At 39.0% G+C, this 21,835-nt stretch overlaps 1 protein-coding gene across 1 annotated transcript in view; it reads right to left on the bottom strand.

The window, feature by feature from the left end:
• Positions 1 to 21,835, bottom strand: part of LOC149288809 (rho GTPase-activating protein 42-like) — a 148,400-nt gene that overhangs the window by 62,551 nt on the left and 64,014 nt on the right. The window contains exons 2-3 of the mRNA XM_089491143.1: positions 18,792 to 18,887; positions 3,122 to 3,183 (exon numbers count right to left, since the gene is read on the bottom strand). Coding sequence (XP_089347269.1) covers positions 3,122 to 3,183; positions 18,792 to 18,887 — 158 coding nt within the window. The remainder of the gene's footprint in view (positions 1 to 3,121; positions 3,184 to 18,791; positions 18,888 to 21,835) is intronic.

The raw sequence follows: 21,835 nt of genomic DNA, 5'->3' as shown, positions 1-21,835 counted from the left end.
AGCGATAAAACAGCAGGAGTCCTCCTGGAACAATCGCCATAAAGAACAAGTTATGCGTCTAACACCATATCCTCACGCCTGTGCCTCGCTATCTTCAAGGCCAGCTTTGTCTGCTCTGCGGGATCGTAATCACTCAATTATCATTTGGAGCTGCAGATCAAAGGTGTTTCTCGCTATACCCTGGTAGAAACAATGATCAAAGTGTTAACACAGGTCTTACCCAAGCTGTTAGGATCGAGTCCATGTTAGCCAGCAGTCTATAGACACCTCTGTCTGTGGCAGCGCTGCATTATATATATTTTTTTATCTGCCGTCTCTTACTTGTGTTATTATTGCCGTAATGGCGAGACTGTCTGCTTTAACCATAATCTATTAAAAAAAAAAAGACGACAGTTTATTTCAATCCAGGCATTCTGTCCCAAGGTTTCAGCACTGTAAGCTGATGTGGACAGGTACTACCATCACCCTCAGCCAGCTTTTAGAAAGTCAGGAGATGTCTATTCAACCAAAAAGCACAAAACATGTGGTTTCTCTCTTTGTCAAAGAGCTACCATATACTAACATAGTATTAAAAAAGGATTTTTTAAAAAAATATATACATGTTCAGTTGTATGCATTTCTTAACCCTTTCATGCACAAAACTGTGAGATTTGTAAATCAATTTGACAATTAAATCATCTCTTTACTAGTATCAGAGTAAAAAGAAAATTTCAGAAATGTGCTGTTTTCTTTCTTTTTAAATCAGACAGCAACATATTAGCCATTTGTATGTTTTCTAGCTGGCTAATTTAACCCAATATCCTAGAAAAAAACACCCTGACTATTTATCATACTGTCCGTGGTGAACAGTAGAGTGGCTAGGTCTTAGTCATTAAGCTTGACACCCTCTAATGAAAAAGTATGGCGGGACGGACTTCATTAGCATTGCCATAAAGAATGAGCTCGGTGTGGTGATTAAGCAGGGAAAGCCGCCCCAAATATCACATGACAGACTCCAGGTCTGTAAAAAAAATACGTTTACGGGAACAAAATGAAGTAAAAGCAGGTTTTGGTCAATGCCGACCTACATTTCTATATACAGCACGGGGTTTAATGCTCAAGGAGGAAAATAGCTTCATCCGAGGGACTTCTCCATTAGATTGTACGCCGTGTGTCAGATTACTTGTGTTATAAGTAGAGTCGGTGGGTGCACGTCTTTTGTATTTTTAAGATATGTTCGGGTGCCAGGAGAGCTTATCTTAAAAATATTAGATCACATCAAATACTTTTCAAGGAAGTGAAAGCTGACTAATAGACAGGATAGGATGTTGGACGGGAGCCAACCTAAATATAAGAACGCAGAACCATTCCCTTTGGTGTCTTACATTCCTCGGCATGCCTCTAAGCATAATTATACCTAGATATCCCATGTCTTCAGAGGGGAAGGAACACTTAGACTGGATAAGAAAGCCTTCTATTCATTCAGCTTCTCAACCTTAGATAAAGACCAATGTGTCTGTTCTACTCCAAAGCTAAGCTGGTAACTCACGAACTCAGAAGTTACTAGTTAACAAATAATTAGACATATAAAAGATTAGGGTGCTGTCCCACTTAGTCAAAGCATTACCTGGGATCTCTAGGTTGTGAAGCAAATACATTTTAGCAGACCTGTCATTTCCCCTTAAGGGTTAATCACGCACAAATAAGTCCTTTCCAGTTTATATGGCAATAACCTATTAGCACCTCGTTTTTTCATCACATGACAATTAAGCATTCCCTGGAAAAAAATGCCAAGATTAAAATATTATTTTCTGAAGGGTTTGGTCATTAGGAATTATTTTTCTGTAACTCCTATGATAAAATATACTTTCAATTTTTATCCCTAAACATTTTTCAACAGGAAAAGAGGTGAAATGCATGATTAAAGGGCTACTTGACAGTAGAAGTTTTTTTACTTTGTTTCTTCCTGAGGACTGGGGTATGAAGTTATAAATCAGCCAACCAGAAAAAGTGAAAAGGCATTTATTATTTCTCCTTCACTGCTTAGTCAATCAAACAATGGATCCTCGCTTTTAGGTTAATATAAGAAAACTTTGCTTAATTGTTTTCTTAAGAGAGAAAAAGGTTACTGCCACTTTAAGTTGCACTTTGGATGACTTCAAACATCTTGAAATCTGAGTCTTAATAGACATCATCTTTGGAAGCCAGCAGTAAGGTCCGTCTAAACAGGAAGCATCGTTCAGAGCTACAGGGGAAGATTTAACCGCAGAAAGTAACAAACTGGATATATCAGAGCAAAATTTACACGGTAAATGAGGTTTGGCAGAATAGTGGGCAGAGTACTAAGTACAAGAACAGAAACATTAAGAGTAAAGAGAAAGAGTTAAAAAAAAAAAAAAGATGGTATTTCTACGCATGTTAATCATTATTCTGAATCAGATGTAAAGAGATTTTTAAATAAATAATAATAGATTCGAAAAATAATTTTAAAGATAATGGATAATAAATAATATAATAAATGTAAAAAAAGATAATTGATGATAAATAAGATAATGGAAGCTCACACAACCCGACATTTTTTCTACATAATAAAATCGTAATCGTTGTGTGATATCAGAATGTAAAAAAAAAAAGGCAAATTTTTTTTTATAAAACTGGATTAAATGATCAGCCACTACGAGTGTTATGAGGCTTTAAGGCCACTAAAACTGGTCCCATGTTTTATATAAGTCATAAATAATTCACTTTGTGTAGGACATGCAAAGACGGTCTGGCATTGCTAAACATCCATGTACTCAAAAAGGGTATCGGGGTAGGGTCCAGAGCTGCGCATGTACTGGCAGCAATTACTGTACTTTGGTACAATGGCACGTTAGCCTCCTAAGTATCAAGGCATCAAGAATGGTCCACGTAGACCTGGGGGAAATTCTACAATCATATAAATAAAAAGAAAGAAAAAACAAAAACATGACTTCTCCTTCAAGGATAAAGCTTCTCATTTAAGGTTTCCGTTGAGCGGTGGGAGACAAAACTCTAAATCGTATCCATAACCCCACTGCTTTGATGGTTTCTTTTCCCCGAAAACAATTGTATCGCATTCTCATAACAAACTTCAATAATTAGGCAACATTTCTCGTCTTACCAGCCTCCTTCTTTCCTCTTCCACAGTAATCAGTAGCCGGGCAAACTCCTTCAAGGACTGAGCTAAAATGAAAGGAAATGCCGATAAGTGCACTTGTCCATTAGCTGATGAAAAGGCTTCCAACAAAAGACGCATCGGAGAAAGCACATTTCACAGATGAATAAAACATGTATGCATTTTATGCAATGAAAACATTTTAGTTCTTCATACTTTTAGCCCTTCGCAGTGCCGCACATGATCTCATTAGATTCCGGTGTAGCGCCTGAATGGGATAACCCATTAAAAGGTTTCTTTTACATAAAAGATCATTTTATCATGAATATGTGTAGAAATGTTTTAATGGTTATGGAATATAAATATGAAAACCTGTAGCGGAATCATCATATTAACAAATGATTGCTTATTGGTCAATTCCACTTAACCATACTTTGGATCTCTTCGTGTTTTGCCCAGAGTCTCCAGGCGATGCGCTGCTTCTCTTGCTCTCAGGGTCATCATACTCGTTCTCCGTGTTCTCCGGAGCGTTGCTTAGGCTTGCCCACTCCCTGCCCTATTTTCCTCCCATTCCCATACAGCTTTGAGCTATCTGCGTCTAGCCCCACCCTTATATATCTAGTTAGCCCCACCCCTCATTAAGCCACTCCCCAAAGAGGGAGTTCCCAGGTATGCACATGACCCTCACGCCAGCATGCAGCCACCCTGCTAAACCATGTCCATCCACATCCATAGATATGACATTCTAAATCTAGCATGTAGGGGAGATGTCTCCAGCCTTACAAGAATCCTCTTAAAAGCACTACACATTTGGGAAAGTATCATACCGCAACTGGCTGCTGATGACATACAGAACGCTACATTTATCAGTAACCTCAAAGGTGGTCCCGGATCCACATGGTTTGGAGACCACTGATAAAGACGACTGAGTCATGACGTTATGCTATGCTGATAAAAAGCTTAAAATATTGTTAAAACTATAGCCGTAACATAGATAGAATGTTCTAATCCCTGTGAAAATGATTAAAGTAGAATGTATAGTAACGGTGAATTTTGGCAGGCTTGTACCCACCAGAGTTAAATACTATATAACTATAATGGCTAAAGGTTTGTTTATAAAATACATAAATCTTTCCAGATTTTTCACAGAATAAGGGTACATTTCTGTCAAGAGATGACTAGGTAAGTGAAACATAACTCTTACAGGGATGAAATGATAAAATAAACTAAAACACTGGCTATTGCTGAAAGCTGTGGTGAGCACCCAAAGCCTGTTCTACTGCATATCTTTCCTTCATGACCGAGGAGGAGACGCAGAACATTGAAGTTGGCCAACAGCCTGGCGAGTAAATAATCAAATCTGTAATCAAATCCTCGCTCACTATGATCATCTGGTAATCAATAGAAGTGTTTTCTGCATATAAATGCAGGGGATCTCATTAGACCCCCCTGGAACTCTAGAACGGCCAATCTCTGGAGCTGGCTGGTGGTGGGTATGGCACACGAGTCTGCCGGCAAGCTGGAGAAGAGGTTGGCCAAATGCATTTTCTGCAAGCCAGGTAGCTGAGGAGTGGGGAAAGACAGCAAACGCGTAGGGGGATTCAGTAGGTGGATTCAGCTCCTCGACGAAGTAAAATTGGACTCACCAAACTTGGGGTACTTGGACGTAGTGACAGGCTAAGCAATATACGGCCATAAAGTGTGACGGAATCCCCAATATGTATGCCTCAGACAGGTGTTTTGAAATAGTACTGATCAATAGCGCTGATCTCTTGCTTTGTTGTGTAATTTCAGCAACACCCCAAACTCAATGTTTTTTTCCCTTTTTGTATCGTTTTCTTTTTTTCAGATGGCTGGAGTATCTTTTCAATCTTACTGAAAAGTACACACAGCATTAAAAATAACAGTTTATGCAATCTATTTTCCATCAATTTAAACAAGAAGATGTTCTGCGAGTGTTCACTTATTCCCGTATGCAATCGACAACTAAAAATATGGCTTCTGAATGGACAATGTGTGGCCGTAATGCCCTCATTATTCAACTTGGTCTTGTTGATATAATATTGCCTGTTTTTTTCTTTGTTTAAAAAAAAAAAAAAGATATTTAGGAGAGCAACTTTTTGAAGAATAAAGTTGTAACCCAAGGAAGTTTAGTGGTAACTGAACACTGGGTTACACCGTTTAAAAGATTAGTTACAGATTCAGTTGTTGTGTTTTATAGGTTAGAAGCTTTTGTCCAGAAATTGTTTAGTTTTTGTAAGAGGCGAATCTTCACACTGACGCTGAGTATAAGCAAAGCTCAGTCCCTTTAAATAGACCCCCCCCACCCCCCAGTGTCATTTAGCTGAAGAATGAACGAAACACTGATTATGAAATCATACATACATTGCTTTTTTAACCATACAAACCTGCCAAGGCATTTAGAAACATGGAATTGAATGCCAGATAAGACCCATTCGGCCCACCTAGTCTGCCCATTTTCTCTGACCTCGGACTCGGACCTTAATCTCGTTTTAGATTCAGGAGCCATCTGCCCATTCTATGAATGTTTAATTTCCCTCGCTGTATTAGCCTCTTACACTTCTGCTGGGAGGCTGTTCCCTTTATCTACCTCCCTCTTAGTAAAGAAAAACTTAATTGCATTAAAACTAATCCTCTAACGCTCTAGTTTTAGATTATGACCTCATGTTCTAACATTTCCCATCCTTTTTTTGCTTTTATAAACATTTATTTAGTACCATAACTTTAAAAATTTACAGTGGAGGTATAGTGTAACATTATGGTGTTATCGCCAGGAACGTTCCTGCTCACTGTAATATTTAATTGGTTACTATGGTGATAAGTCCACTTTACACTAGAATCAGTTTTTTCACAATTATGGTACTTTTACTTATATATTTGCCCCAGACAGCTATTTTAACCCTTAGCGAACTCAGCTACTGTACATAATTTAGTTTATAATGTATAGGGCATACTGTTGACATTTAAGGGGTTAAGCAGTGCTTCCATATAAGAGCATAACAACAATGATGCCATTTTGATATATGCAAACCTAGTTATTAGTAACTAGCAATTTAAATAAAGTATTACTTGGTGAAATAAAACAGCTGAACAGACATTATTTTACTGTTTGAATCACTTGAAATCACAGGAAAATTACAATGTAGTTTTAGGAAAATAGAGGCTTGGTGGATAGGGATTTTATGTTCATGTCAAACTAATTTTATCACAATTTCCGGCCAAAAGCCAGATGATTCTCAGCAGATCTCCAGTAGAATACCAAGTATAATATCCACTTCAATAACACTTAATAGGGGATTGACGTATCTATAATACACAAATATAAATCAGCATCTTCAACACTTACATTTTTTGTTATGTCGTAAAACCTTTTTTTCTGAATACATTTTAAATAAAATATAATCGTACCCTGGAGTTCTCCGGTTTGGCCCCTGAGTCTCTGGGGTTTTAGCCCAATCTCAGGGTCTCATGGTAAAGGGACAGATTATCAGGGTCCTTCACCATGAGATGATCCCAGTATGTAACGGTTGATCTCCCTGCTTGAACACTGGTGACTCAGTTAAGTCTATCATCAACTAATGAGTCAAGGTTTCCATAAGGACCAGTAATGGAGTCATTAAGTTAACTCAGTTAACTACATAGAATCTGCATTGCAGGCTATTAAAGGGTTAATGACATGAATATCATGCCTTAAATCATCTCCATCACTGATGTTGGCTGAAAACCAAGATGGCATAAACCGCTGTTGAAAAGAAACAGAGAGGTCTTTAAATAGTTTAAGAGGTACTTTCACCTTCGCAGCCTTTAGCAGCTCTAAAACCTTTTATTAAGGCTACCTGTGGCTCGTGGTTTTTATTCGCCAGTCAGCGTTTCAGATAAATTCAGTTTAAAATTGAGGGGCGGTTTATCCTCGGAGAAGCCAGGTCTATTGCTAAAGTTAGTTATATTGGCATATAATGTTTTGGAGTGTTTTGGTTGTTCCTCGGCCCATCTTTGTAAGGGAGCATTAAAGAGGAGCAGGAACTTTCAAACAAAGAACAAGGGAAAGGAGAAGAAAGGATGGAGATCCTAAGAACAAGAAGTTAAGATGACTGCTCTTAAGGCTGATTTCTAGATCATCTGTTTGCTTCCCGGGGAAGGTCAGCTGCATTAATGGTGGGAAACACATGTTCCTCAGGCGTTGAGGTCAGGAAAGCTATGAAGCCCAAGGTATTCTTGCACTTGACAAGCTGTTGTGTTTCATGATGGTGGCACCAAGCAGAACTTATGGACCCCTCGTATACTTTTTATTTTGATTTCTCACTACCCCAGCCCTATGGTGGGTGGTCTAACTTGTTATAACAGCAGCCATGGCCTGGGGCAATGTCCATCCCCATGCTTCTTTATTCACACACTCACTTGCACTTGTTCTTGCTTGTGTTAAGTTAAAGTAGGGTTCAGAATAAACTTTAACTACAGCTACTTGCAATCAGCTAAACCCACTTCCTAAACATTTTAAAAAGGTTTATTCTTATTCACTGAAGCTCCACCTTACCACCTACTCAGTTGCCTACAGTCCCTAATCGGTCAAAGCAGTCACGGCAAGCAGACTTATGTCTCAGCCGCCCCTCCTAGGGTCCAATGACCAAATTAATTGTTTATAAGGAAAATGGGTGCAGAAGACGAGTTCCATTGGCTGGTTGACACATGACATCAGAGGCGATGAGATCTGGACACTGACGTATGCAACTGCACAAAATTCTATGCCTTCCTGCCCTTCGCCCACCTATGATCTACACAGGGGGCAGAAGAAGGGGAAATACCTTAATATCCCCGGCATGGCTGTAACACGGTGTCTCACTGGGATTTACCTGCCTGTTCATGCTTTGCTTATCCCACAAATGTGTTTTTTATTTGTCCCAAGCCTAATGCACTTTCTGCTTGTTATACAATACTTAGCTCTGTTTGTTGGTTTGCATTTTTTTAGGTTCCTCTAGGAAAACATCCGGAAGATATTAATCCTAAAGCACACATGGAAACAAGTCAATAAAGGAAAACGGCCAAAAGAACCCACAGAAAACCACATGACTGTGACGAATAAACAGCGGCTTCCAAAATCCTAAACTGATTCTGGTGAATAATCAGAATTTATTTCCCAATGTATTATATATATATATATATATATATATATATATTTATTTATTTATTTCCCCCCCCCCTAAATGAGTAATTATATCAATACCCTGGACATCTGAAAAACAGAGCGAGAAAAACCTCTGTTAGAAAAAAAAATCATTGAGACATAAAATGTTACAGGAGACCAAAGGACGCCAACAAAGGGGTCCAGTAGCGTCGCAAAAAAAGGATCTGCATGGTTATTCCTCCCCATCAAGTTACTGATTCCTGACAACAGAAAGTTAAGATGGCTGCTTCTATGGTTTTCCATACATATATTGCTTAATTTAATCTGTGAATTGCAGAATGTAGGATTTCAGTAAATCGGATGACAGTTCTGTTTTGAGCAGGGAAACAGATGCTTGCGTTTCATGAATTGAAATGTAATTAGTGATCATGCCAGGCCGTACAGTCTGGTGTTCATCGCACGGTAGGACTTTACACATATATGTGTCTAGGTACGTAGTCTGGGTATATATATAATGCGGCCATTACTAGCAAATTGCAGTCAGCGAGGGAAATTAGCCCAGGTATACTTATGTTTGGCCACAATGCCTGACATAAAGGGCCTGGCCGGTGAATTTACTCTATGTTAGCGTACATTTTTATGGACTTTCCAGAAAAATAACCCCATTTCTCCTTCCTCTCATTCATTAGTTTTGAAACACACAATATAATATGTATCACGTACCGCCAAGGGCTTAGATCTACTAAGATGTAACTTTAATGTTACTTTGTGACGTTTTAAAATGTTTCTTAAAGTCTTTAAAAGTGTATTCCTTGAGATCAAAGATACAAACTTTAAAAAATCCAGCACTGGTTTCTCCCAAAGTTTCCAATATTGTAAGAAGACCATGTTGGAGGCATTTCTGTTCTTATTCTAACAGGGTCCTACTCACTTGAGTATTCAAATTTGGACCCAAAGATTATCCTGAATAAGACAGAAATATGTCTTCTGATGAATGCTAGCATTGGCTGTCTGCAATTGGCAAAGCGGATTCATGTTAATTTGAATAATTGAAAAAAAAACAAGATAAAAATAACCAATAGTAGTATACATTTTACATATAAAAAATCTCTCAGATAGAATATTTATTGCTAAAAAAAATCCTATCAAGCAAATGCGATATTCTGTTTTCATTCACTTTGCCTAACGTGACGGTGGCAACATTTCAAATACTAGTGTGGGGTTAAAAAAAAAGAGGATTCTGCCACAGTTTTAACCAAAAATGGAAAATGCAAAGGTTTGCAGTCATTGGATGCAACTGTGTGACGAGCAGTTCAGTGGGACGGTGACACGATTGATAGAACAAAAACTCAGAAAGCTGGGATCTACGCTGGCCAACGATCCAAGCTAATTTTACTTTTCTTATCCTTGCACTGGCACCCTACAGATAAGTATTTCTTTCCTGGTAACCTGGGCTTAGGATCCTACACATCAATATGGAATCTAATATTAGTGGAATCCATGTCCTTAGACCCTACATATCAGAAGTGTCCGACAGTAGCTGACGGTACGCTATTACTTTTTTTCTGGCCGCCATGTTTTCACATGTTGATGATCACCGCCTACACAGCTTGACATGTTGTTGACCAAGTCTATGGTCAAAGTGAAACCCTTTATTGGGCCACATGGAAAAAGATGCAGTCAGACACTTCCGTTTTTTGTGTAGACTCAATAAAATATGTCAACTTTAACAAAATGCTTCATCTTCTCTTGGACCAATAAGGTGATGCTGTTGACCGTCACCTATAGGGCTTTCCTGCAGTATGTGGGACATATAAACAGAAAGAATAAATCACTTAATTAGGTTTATACCTTACCCATAATGCAGGTCACATGTGTTTGGTAGCAATATGTAAATATCAGATATGTTCTGTCTGATTACAACGTGGCAGGGATTAAGATGGTGCAGAAGAAAAGATCTTACTTGTCCTCCTTTAGACCACTATCTCTCTATGCATGGAAGTAAGTGGGGAAAGACAAATACAGGTGAAGGCTACCAAATATTTAGAATACAGAATTCCCTGGCCCATGTTTATGCCCCTAAAACACTAGAATAATGCTGGTTGAAGTTTATCAGTGGATACAGAGCTGTGTGCTAGGTCTATGTGGTAGAAGAACCTGAGCTAGACAGCCCGAAGCTATCCCATTTCTTTAATAACTTTGGTTTCTGAAGACAGGATAAGCCTGTATGGTGCCTGTCATTTTATCCGGTATTAATGCCTGTTTGAAATGAGTCAAAACCACAACCTTCTGGCTTGTTTTCTCTGAATATGTTGTGGCTTCCAGTAGAAGGGGACTTTTGCGGACAAAATCCTGTAAATCGTTTCCTGAGCTGACGGGAGATGTCAGCCAGGCACTAACTGCAAACGTTCCCAACGTCCAAGGGCAGACAGGAGAGTATTAAGAGATACTGTACTGCTTTACAATGCGATGTCAGCAGCGTCTAATAGCGTTATTCGCAGGGATTGAATGTGAAAGCTATCATTACAAAAAGTAAATCCTTCCATCTTCTTTACTTGTCATCATCATTCTAAGCCAAAATAGGAATCAAAACCATACTCATGCGGAGAAAACAGTTCCTTCGTAACTTCCAGGAGGAGCGTTATCTGGGCATCGTAGCTCCAAACTTGTGCAAATTTGGACACCTTTATACAATTAGGTAACGAGGACTTCTAAAAGTGGCATTCAATCTATTCCGTACCTTTTATAAATGGAACATTCAGTAACTCATCAGCATAAAAACAATAAACATTAAAAGTTAATGAGTCACATGCTAAGAAAAAAGGCAAAACACACTAAATCTTTCATTAACATAAGAAGTAGACTTGTGCATTCGTCTTCGGGCGAATATGAAAACGAACACGAAGAGTGCGTTTTCGTGTTTGTTCTGAAGACGCGCCGAAGAGAAGACGGCGGCGGTAAAACGTAGGCGAAGACGAAGACACACACCACGAAGATCTTCGTGATCGTCTTCGTCTACCATTCTCTCCCCCACCTTCTAACTTACCTTGTCTTCGCGGCATCGCGGCATCACGGCAGTTCACGGAAGTGGAAATCCGCAGGTTCGCCATCACGGAACCAATTGGTTGATGCCAGAGGAAGACCCTGCAGGTGACCAATAGGCTCACTCGCACGGTCTTTGTAGAGTGTGGAGCGGAGGGAGGGGTTAGAATAGTTAATAGGGATAGGCTTCATAGGGAAAAAAACCATACACCTCTAAATTGTATGCTTACTAATGCCAGAAGTCTGACCAATAAAACTGACGAACTGGAGTTAATAATGTCTGAAGAAAACTATGACATAGTGGGTATAACAGAGACATGGTTGGATGATAGCTATGACTGGGCGGTTAACATACAGGGTTATAGTCTATTCAGGAAGGATCGAAAAAAACAAAAAGGGGGAGGAGTTTGCCTTTATGTAAAGTCCAGCCTAAAGGCCACACTGCGGGAGAATATATGTGAGGGAAATGATAATGTGGAGTCATTATGGGTAGAAATATATGGAAAGAAAAATAATAAAATACTGATCGGGGTTTGCTATAAGCCACCAAATATAATGGAAACAGCAGAAGAATTATTAAAGCAAATAAACAAGGCAGCAAATCACAATGAGGTGGTTATTATGGGGGACTTTAACTATCCCGACATAAACTGGGAAACAGAGACCTGTGAATCTCATAAAGGAAACCGGTTTCTGACTATAAGTAAGGATAATTATCTGTCCCAAATGGTACAGGACCCGACCAGAGGGGGCGCCCTACTGGACTTAATATTAACCAACAGACCTGACAGAGTAACTAATGTGCAGGTCAGGGGACATCTAGGAAATAGTGATCACAATATGATGCATTATAACTTGTCCTTCAATAAGGGAACTCTTAGAGGAGCCACAAGAACCATGAACTTTAGGAAGGCAAAGTTTGATCAACTAAGAGAAGCCCTTAATACTGTAAATTGGGAAAATGTCCTCAAAAACAAGAGTACAGACACTCAATGGGAGATTTTTAAGGATATCTTAAATTCTCACTGTGAAAGGTACATACCGTATGGGAATAAAAGAGTCAGGAACAAGAGAAAACCAATGTGGATAAATAAAAATGTAAAGGGGGTAATAAATGGCAAAAAAAAGGCATTTAAGCTACTAAAAGGCAGTGAGGAAGCACTAAAAGCGGGGAAAAAATAAAATATGTAAAAATCAGATAAAAGCAGCAAAAGTGGAGACAGAAAGACTCATTGCCAAAGAGAGTAAGACAAACCCCAAAATGTTCTTTAACTATATAAATAGTAAAAAGGTTAAAAATGAAAGCGTTGGCCCCTTAAAAAGTAATGAGGGAGAAGTTATAGACGGGGATCAGGAAAAAGCTAATCTATTAAATATATTCTTCTCTGCTGTATTCACAGAGGAAAATGAAATGCCAGGTAATATACAGCAGGATGAGATAACTGCCCCAGTACATGTCGCCTGTCTAACCCAGGAAGAAGTGCAGTGCCGCCTAAAAAAAATCAAAATAGACAAATCACCAGGTCCAGATGGCATTCACCCCCGCGTTCTAAGGGAGTTAAGTAATGTAATAGACAGACCCCTATTTCTAATATTCAAGGACTCTATAGTGACAGGGTCTGTTCCCCAGGACTGGCGCATAGCAAATGTTGTGCCAATATTCAAAAAGGGGACAAAAAGTGACCCGGGGAATTATAGGCCTGTTAGTTTAACTTCTGTTGTGTGTAAACTGTTTGAGGGTTTCCTAAGAGATGCTATTTTGGAGTATCTCAATGAAAATAAGTGTATGACTCCATATCAGCATGGGTTTACAAGGGATCGGTCCTGTCAAACTAACCTGATCAGCTTTTATGAGGAGGTGAGCTCAAGACTGGATCGGGGTGAATCGCTGGATGTCGTATATCTTGATTTTTCCAAAGCATTTGATACGGTGCCACATAAAAGGCTGGTACATAAAATGAGAATGCTTGGGCTGGGGGAGAATGTGTGTATGTGGGTAAGTAACTGGCTCAGTGATAGGAAACAGAGGGTGGTTATTAATGGTACATACTCTGAGTGGGTGACTGTTGCTAGTGGGGTACCACAGGGGTCAGTTTTGGGTCCTATTCTTTTTAATATATTTATTAATGACCTTGTAGAGGGATTGTATAGTAAAGTATCAATCTTTGCAGACGATACTAAGCTCTGTAACGTGGTTAACACAATAGAGGACAGTGCACGATTACAAATGGATCTGCATAGGTTGGAGGCTTGGGCTGGGATGTGGCAGATGAGGTTCAACACAGATAAATGTAAGGTTATGCACATGGGGAAGAAAAATCCAGGCTGGGAATATGTATTAAATGGGAAAACACTGGGGACGACTGACATGGAAAAGGACTTAGGAGTTTTAGTTAACAGTAAATTTACCTGTAGCGACCAGTGTCAGGCAGCTGCTGCTAAGGCAAATAAAATCATGGGGTGCATCAAAAGGGGCATAGATGCCCACGACAAGGAAATAATTCTACCACTGTACAAGTCACTAGTCAGAACACACATGGAATACTGTGTACAGTACTGGGCACCAGTGTACAAGAAAGATATAGTGGAGCTGGAGAGGGTTCAAAGACGGGCAACCAGAGTAATAAGGGGAATGGGAGGACTACAGTACCCAGAAAGATTATCAGAATTAGGGCTATTTAGTTTGGAAAAAAGACGGCTTAGGGGGGACTTAATAACTATGTATAAATATATAAGGGGACAGTAGAGAGATCACTCCCAGGACCTATTTATACCCAGGACTGTATCTATAACAAGGGGACATCCTCTACGGTTGGAGGAAAGAAGGTTTCTACACCAGCACAGACGGGGGTTCTTTACAGTAAGAGCGGTGAGATTATGGAACTCTCTGCCAGAGGAAGTGGTTATGGCAAACTCAATAAAAGAGTTCAAAAGGAGCCTGGACGTGTTTCTTGAAAGCAATAATATTACAAGTTATGGATATTAGATTAATAGGGACAGAACGTTGATCCAGGGATTTATTCTGATTGCCATATTTGGAGTCGGGAAGGAATTTTCCCCCTGGTATGGGGCAATTGGCATCTGCTTCATAAGGGTTTTTTTGCCTTCCTCTGGATCAACACAGTAGGGACACAATATGTATATAGGTTGAACTTGATGGACTTTGGTCTTTTTTCAACCTTATGAACTATGGTTGATGCCAGAGGAAGACCCTGCAGGTGACCAATAGGCTCACTCGCACGGTCTTTGTAACCCCTGACAGCGAACCTATGGATTTCCGCTCCCGTTAACCCCTTCGATGCTGCCTTAGATAACGGGAGCGGAAATCCGTAGGTTAAAGGGCCGTGCAAGCAACCAATAGGCTCACTCGCACGGCCCCTTAACCCCTTAAGGTGCAACAAGTTACGGCACCAGGAGCCTAAAAGTCTGTACGAGCGACCAACAGAGTCGCTCGTACAGACTTTTAAAACCCCAATGCTGCAACTTACCCTGCAGATCCCACTGGTCTCCCTGTTCTATCAGTTAAATGTCCGTACAAGCGACTTTATTGGTCGTTCGTACGGTCATTTAACTGATAAAACAGGGAGACCAATGGCATCTGCCAGACAAGTTACGGCACCAGGAGTTTAACAGTCTGTAAGGGCGACCCTATTGGTCGCCAGCAGGGGGCTCGTCTGCCATCAACCATTGGCAGACGAGCCCCCTGCTGACGACCAATAGAGTTGCTCATACGGACATTTAAACTCCTGGCGCCAGAGCTGCTGCGGTACGTGTTAACCCCGTATTAACCCCTTAACCGGAAAAAACGAAGAAAAACCGAACACGAAGAATGTCCGCGAATATTCGCCCGAAGAGAAGACAGGAACAGGCGAATATTCGCGGAATACGAAGATTTTTTTTTCCCCGAAGACGAGCACGAAGACGAACACGAAGAGCCCCCTGGTGCCCAAGTCTAATAAGAAGCATAGAACTTGCCCATTTTGCCCATCTAGCCTGCCCTTTTTTCGTAATGTAAGACTCAGGTCTGAATCAGTCCTTAATCTTGCCTTAGATTCAGGATAGTTTTATGCCTACCCCATGCATGTTTAAATTTCCTAACTGTATGGCCTTTATTTGGTGGCTGTTCCACGTATCTACCCCCAAAGTAAAGCTTCCTTTCATTAAATCTAAGCCTCTAGTTATAGATTATGACCTCTTGTTCTCCTCCTTTGAAATTACCTTCTCCCCTATACTTTAATAAATCAAAGAACATTGCAAACAGTATGTATTTTTAAAAGGCAACAGAAACGTAATATAAGATTGATTTGCACTTTAAGTATATTAAAATAAATATAATAATATAAATTCTACTTAACTAAACCCAACCTGACCAGTAAATTTATTCTTTACACTGCAGGTTTAAAAACATCAGGGTTTTTTTAGGAGACGTTTTGCTTTTTGTGCTTTTGTGTCACATGACAATAAAGTGTTCCCAAAAACAAATAATGGAGGCAAAACATTTCACGATTAAATTATTATTTCTGGCAAGAGATCTAAGCATCAAGTGGAACTCGGAATGCATGGTAGGTGGACCATTTTTGATCTTGAAATCATTTTTGTGGTATATTCCATCACATTTGCTTAATAACATATATATATCATAATACTGACAGCAAGCACCTGGCCTTTTTTTCCCCCTTTAAGCTCATTTTGTGGATTTTCAAATCTTGCAAATGTGTTGTATAACTGGTGCAGGACTCAAGGGGGCGTCATGCTGTGCAGATGTATGAATTAAAAAACACTGTTAATACATTTAACCAGAAAGCTCTACTTTATACAATCATTTTTTCCTTTTTTTTTTTTTTTTTTTTTTTTTTTTTTAAGGGTAATATGTTTTCCATCTGGGGCAAATTTATGATGCAGATTGGCAGGACATAGCATAATATTTTTAGATGTTTTTTTTTTGTTTTTTTTTTAACGTGCCTTTATAATGACTGTTGTCGTTTTACGGCACATTTTTGGAGTCTCGTTAGCCATATGTGTTACATACGCGACCCATCTGCCTGTCACCAGCGCAGTGTTGGCCAAACATCAGAATAATTAAAATTCAGCCATCTGTTATCTCCGGCCCCACTCATACAACTGCGCTGGAGACGTATGTACTCACGACACTTCAGTCCAACGCTGTAAACCACAGGAATAGTTTTATAGCTATTTCAAAAATACTACACAGCTGGATCCTTTTCCACATCTTGGGCCACAGATCTTAAAGCACAGCCGTCTCTTTTCCAAACCCTATATGTTTACACTTCTTTATTCTGTAAACACTAGTATGTTTATTTAATGTAAACAATAATAGTGTTATATATATATATATATATATACATAAATATATATATATATATATATATATATAAATATATATTAAAGACCCAACGCAACTTCCTGTTCTCGGGATCTACTCATTTTAAGTTGCTGATGGTTGTTGATTGGTTCAGACAGCCGCCCAAAGAGTTGAGTCCTGTTTATCTAATGAAGTCCTTTCCTACATAGTCTTCCATTAGTCAGAGTGTCCCCCTAAGTAGTGATTAGGGGGCATTTCTTCCCACTCTGCTAAACGTAATGCCTTTGGAACTAAACATAGCATTAGAAGTAATGTGTCTGCTATTAAATGTTTACAACTTCCCACCAAAAATATTTCATGAATATTTAATATTTTTCCTGGGGATACTTAACTGTCAGGTGACACAAAACCAGTCACTGGTAGGTTATTGCCATAGAAAATCTTGGGGTTTTTTTTTATTAATTTGCTTAAATCCCAATTAAAAATAACAGACTTGCAAATGTTTTTATTTTTATTTCATAATATCCTATAAAGTAAAATTAATTTTTTTATCTGATTCATGTGTTTAGTTTTAAGACTAAGACATGATGAGGAATGTCATATGTTAACCCAGGCTACTTGTAGGACACAACCGGAAGAACACATAGATGTGGCAGATTTACAGATGCCGGAACACTCCAACTATTGTTTTGAAACAAGAAATTACAGTGTAGCTTAAAATGCTGTTTTTAAGTAAAACTGGTAGTTAAAGTTCACCTTTAAGAAGACTGTTCTGCAGAAGAAAATCGACTGCACTATCTTGGTTCAAAAAGCTTGGTAGGAGTTTCCCTCAAACTGTAAGAGCTTCTGGATAAGGACACTAATGAGAGGCATACAGTCATATTAAATGTTTTGTTCCCGTCTATCATCTCTTTTTTCACAGAGGTTTAACCAGAGGTTTGACCTCTCCCAACGTACTGACAGAAATGTGATGTTGAGTAGGAAGCTACTACATTAGCAGAAGTCAGTGTGTTATGATCATGGTCATCTACTGGATCTAACAGGAAGCTACGCAATTTGACAAACAGTCACAACATATTTTTAAATATCAGTAAATGTGCCAAACACATAAATATGTTTGCTTAGAGTTTACTTAGATCCTACTGAAAATCAATGTTCTTACATTTTAATTAACTGTCATATACATAATTACCAATACATTTTAAAATGGTCTTATTTGCTAATTATATATCAGGGATGTATTTGGAATTCTTATTTTAGTGTGGGATTCCCATTATGTCTCTGGATCTCCATGGTTATTATTTGTCTGCATAAAGGTGTCCATTTGGTGCTTTTCAATCCCTTTCATCATATCTCTGGATCAAAACTCCGTCCAAGAGCTCTTCCACATTCAGATGGCCTGATCATTGGGGATGATGGACATTTATTCCACATGGTGTGAGCTGGGATCATATAGCCACACAGTTTTTATTAAAAGGTTCGTCAAGCAAAACAATAAAAAGAAAAACCCTGCTCTCTGAGCGCTATTATTATTATTATCTTTTATTTATATAGCGCCAACAATTTATGCAGCGCTTAATACAGTACATATATTCAATGGGTCTGACAAGAAACGAGAAATGACAGACAGACAAACCAAATATTTCTCTAGTAATATTCCTGTCAACGCTTGTGGCGATAAAAACAGTCTTAGACACTGCTTGCATTCCCCACCACTGAATCCAGGGCAGTTTGTAGCTGCCTCCTGCTGCTCATTGCCAACAGGTGATGACCCACCTGGGAGATCCAGAACACCTGGACTGGACTTCCCACCTGCTGGAAGTAAACTGTGGAGTGGAGTTTGAAACATAGACGCCAGCCACCACCATGCCCCTCTCCCTGTCACACTGGGAACTCGGCCCCTAAGAGGCATTGCGGCATGACCCACTCCCTGCTCACTTCCCCATTAAAAATAGTGTGTAGGTGGCTCTGACTTTGTTGGGCGGCCCAACCGATGTTGGTGGATCCTCCATCCACCAACATTAGTTGGACCGCCCACCAACGTCAGGAGGACCTCCAACCCACATCCCGCAGAGATGGGCTCTGGGTAGCTGGAGCCAGAAAGCTGCCATGTATGCAGATCTATTATTATTTCTAGATATTGCATAAACATTAAGTAACGTACTTACCAATATTGATTTCATCATCTGTTTCTGCATCTCCAATACATTCAAACTGGAAATCTTGTAGTGAGTGTGAAAACTTCTGTACAGCCATAGATAAATCTGCAATCAAGACAGGACCAAGATTAAAACCGCTATTCATTTATACTATAAAATGAATTATGACTAAGAGATTCCTTGAAATAACAAAATCCAGAAGTTAAAACACATCTTGAACTAGAAAAGTGTGTTTAGGTGATTAAGATACTTGAACATTTAAAACATGCGATGAGTTATAGTTTATTGTTTGACAGATATTTATTTGGTTTAATTTACATCTTGCGCTCTCACGCTGCAGGAAAGGGGAAATAATTTGGCTTTGAACACCCTACTTCCTGTTATCACTTGTTGGGCAGGAAGTGCTATTAAGACCAGGTGCGACAAAGAAGTTAAACCCCCTGCAAAGTAGCAAAATAGTGTAAAACATTCATTGACAGCTGTAAATGTTACAAAATACTTGTAAATTACATTTTTTTATATAGTTTTCTATAATATGTGCTTAACTTATCTACCGATTTAAATCCTAAGCAGTATTTTTACAAGATATGATGTTTGAAAGGGGAAGTCCTGCGGAAAAAAATATTTTCTTTCAGGGTAAAATACAGCACTGCTACAGTAATAAAGATTAGTAATGTAGACAGAGATATAGATTTTGACAAAAACCTGGTTTATCACTTTTGCTCCAATAAACTCCCTTTATCTGCAGACCTGGAGGCCGCCATTGTTGTCAGTCTTGTTATATTTTGTGTAACGTTCCCTGCTTAAACACCATACACAAACACATAGTATGACAAAGCTGTGGCAAGTTCGTTCTCACACAGACTTTCATTAGACGGAGGGTCTGGCAGGGTGATTGAAGCTAAGCCATTCTATTGTGCACAGGCAGAATCATAAGGAGTCAGGGTGGTTGTTTAGTAGATAACACTAAGATAACAGAGCTGGAATACAGGAATGGGTACTATGCAGCGCCATCAAAACATTATATTCTGTCAAAACTAGAACTGTTTAAAAAATTAAAACATTTTAATTTTAAAATAAAATTGGTGGTGGTTCCCCATAAGCATCAAAAACCATGAACTTAGGTTATACATGTAAAACAGTAAAACTGTATTTTTGTTATTATCAACAAGATTTCTTGGATAAAACAGCTGCCCTGTCTAATTTTGTTTATTACACTAGCCTTAATAAATAGGGGCATTACACATTCGTATTATTCACCCTGGGAGTCACCAGAATGCATACAATGGCCCAGAAATAATGGTCAATCCCAGATTTAATTTATTTGCCATTGACCGATAAAACTGGTTATATTGGTTTATCCCATGCTGGCTCCGTAGTGTACGATTTTAATGTCACACTTTAAAAAAAGGAGGCTTTGATAAAACTCACACACACAGCCGACAAAACTCTACACAGTTCATACATAATGGCGGTGATTTATAAAGTGTCGCAAGCTTAAAAGCAAGAGGAAAAAACTATGAAAAAAGCGATATTGTGCCAACGTATGAATGATACTGTAACAATTTATGGGATTCTGCAGTCACCCAAAAAAAGCAAGGAAAAGGTGTGTAATCGGCCATTAAAAAAAGGCACATCCAATGTATAAAAGGGTGTCTGGATTTTGTGCCAAAAAGAAGGCAACAGTGAAACACGAGTAAGTATGTACAAAAATATATAAACCATATTCCATGTCGATAGATAAGACGTGGAAATAGATGATAGATAGATAGATAGATAGATAGATAGATGGACAGACATGCAAACCTGTAGAGAGAGTCTCTGGTCACCCTAGCTCCAGGGAGGAGGGAGAGACAAAGTTTACTAACGGGAGGATTGATAGGAGAGTTGCGCTTCAGGTCCTTGATTTCCCTAGACATTACTAAGGTCCAATACCAGTGAGCTTCTGGCCCCTGTATAATGCACAGTATATAATATAAAGTCTATTTATCCATTCAATCGTGCATTATATGGGGCCAGCTCAACCGGGGAAAGCTGCCGGTTTTGGCCCTTCATAATAAACAGTGAGGAAGCTAAAACCACAATTCTCTTTTTTAGTAAATAAACTCCAAAGTGTTTCCACACCGATGTTTGTGATAAAGCTCGTGGAAGACACTAGTGGAATCCAGCAACCCACATCTAAGTCCACCCATGTGATGTGGCCTAAATAATGTTTTTAGGGTCTTACACCTCATTTAATGCTGTTTGACATATATTTTTTTTTCTGAAGCTGTCCATCAGCGGATATGTATGCTTTTATAACAACTTTGGACATTATTAAAACTCCAATTATCTCATTAGTGCACTCAACTGTGCAGATAACGTAGGCTTGCGTTGGTGTGAGTGTGTGTGTGCGCGTGCATCTTATAAGACATACGTAAGGCATATGGATCTGGTCTTAGAAAAAAGGAAATGGAATCGTGTTGGTCTGTTTTTTTCACTATTTTCAGCAACAAAAAAGTTAGAGATCACAGATAACAGTGTGTTTCACATGTAAAGGGATTACACTGTAGGATCCATTACAATGGGCAATAAAAGTTAGCAGACCAAGGAACCACAGAGCCTGAGCATCTGCGGCATCTTGCAATCAAGTGTTAATTGCTCCTCTGTGATCCCATTATCGTAAATGTCAGTGTTTTTCCAAGGGTTGCATACGGCCCACAACCCCAACACAAAACTATTATTAGTGCCTGTAGTAACACAACTGGAGTGTATCCTGGCCACCGGTATGTGAGATATTGGGATATACCGGATAACATGTGAAGAAAGCGGTAGAACTGCTCTGTCTGAGCCAGAAGTCAATATTGTTATCTGTGTTTGAACTATGAATATGGAGTTACATGGGAGTTACAGGAAAGGCCTATTTACTATAAGACTATCATACTCATATGTTGAATTATGATGTCATAATATTTGGTAATTGTTAAAATTAAAAAATATCACAAAACAACATAATTTATTGCAATACTTGAAAGGACAATAAAACGACTAAATATAGGTCACCTGGCTCTTGG

This window comes from Sceloporus occidentalis, unplaced genomic scaffold (assembly GCF_023333645.1).
Source record: "Sceloporus occidentalis isolate IW3139 unplaced genomic scaffold, rSceOcc1.0.p SCAF_49, whole genome shotgun sequence".
Lineage (NCBI taxonomy): Eukaryota > Metazoa > Chordata > Lepidosauria > Squamata > Phrynosomatidae > Sceloporus > Sceloporus occidentalis.
This window is presented reverse-complemented; position numbering and strand designations above follow the sequence as displayed.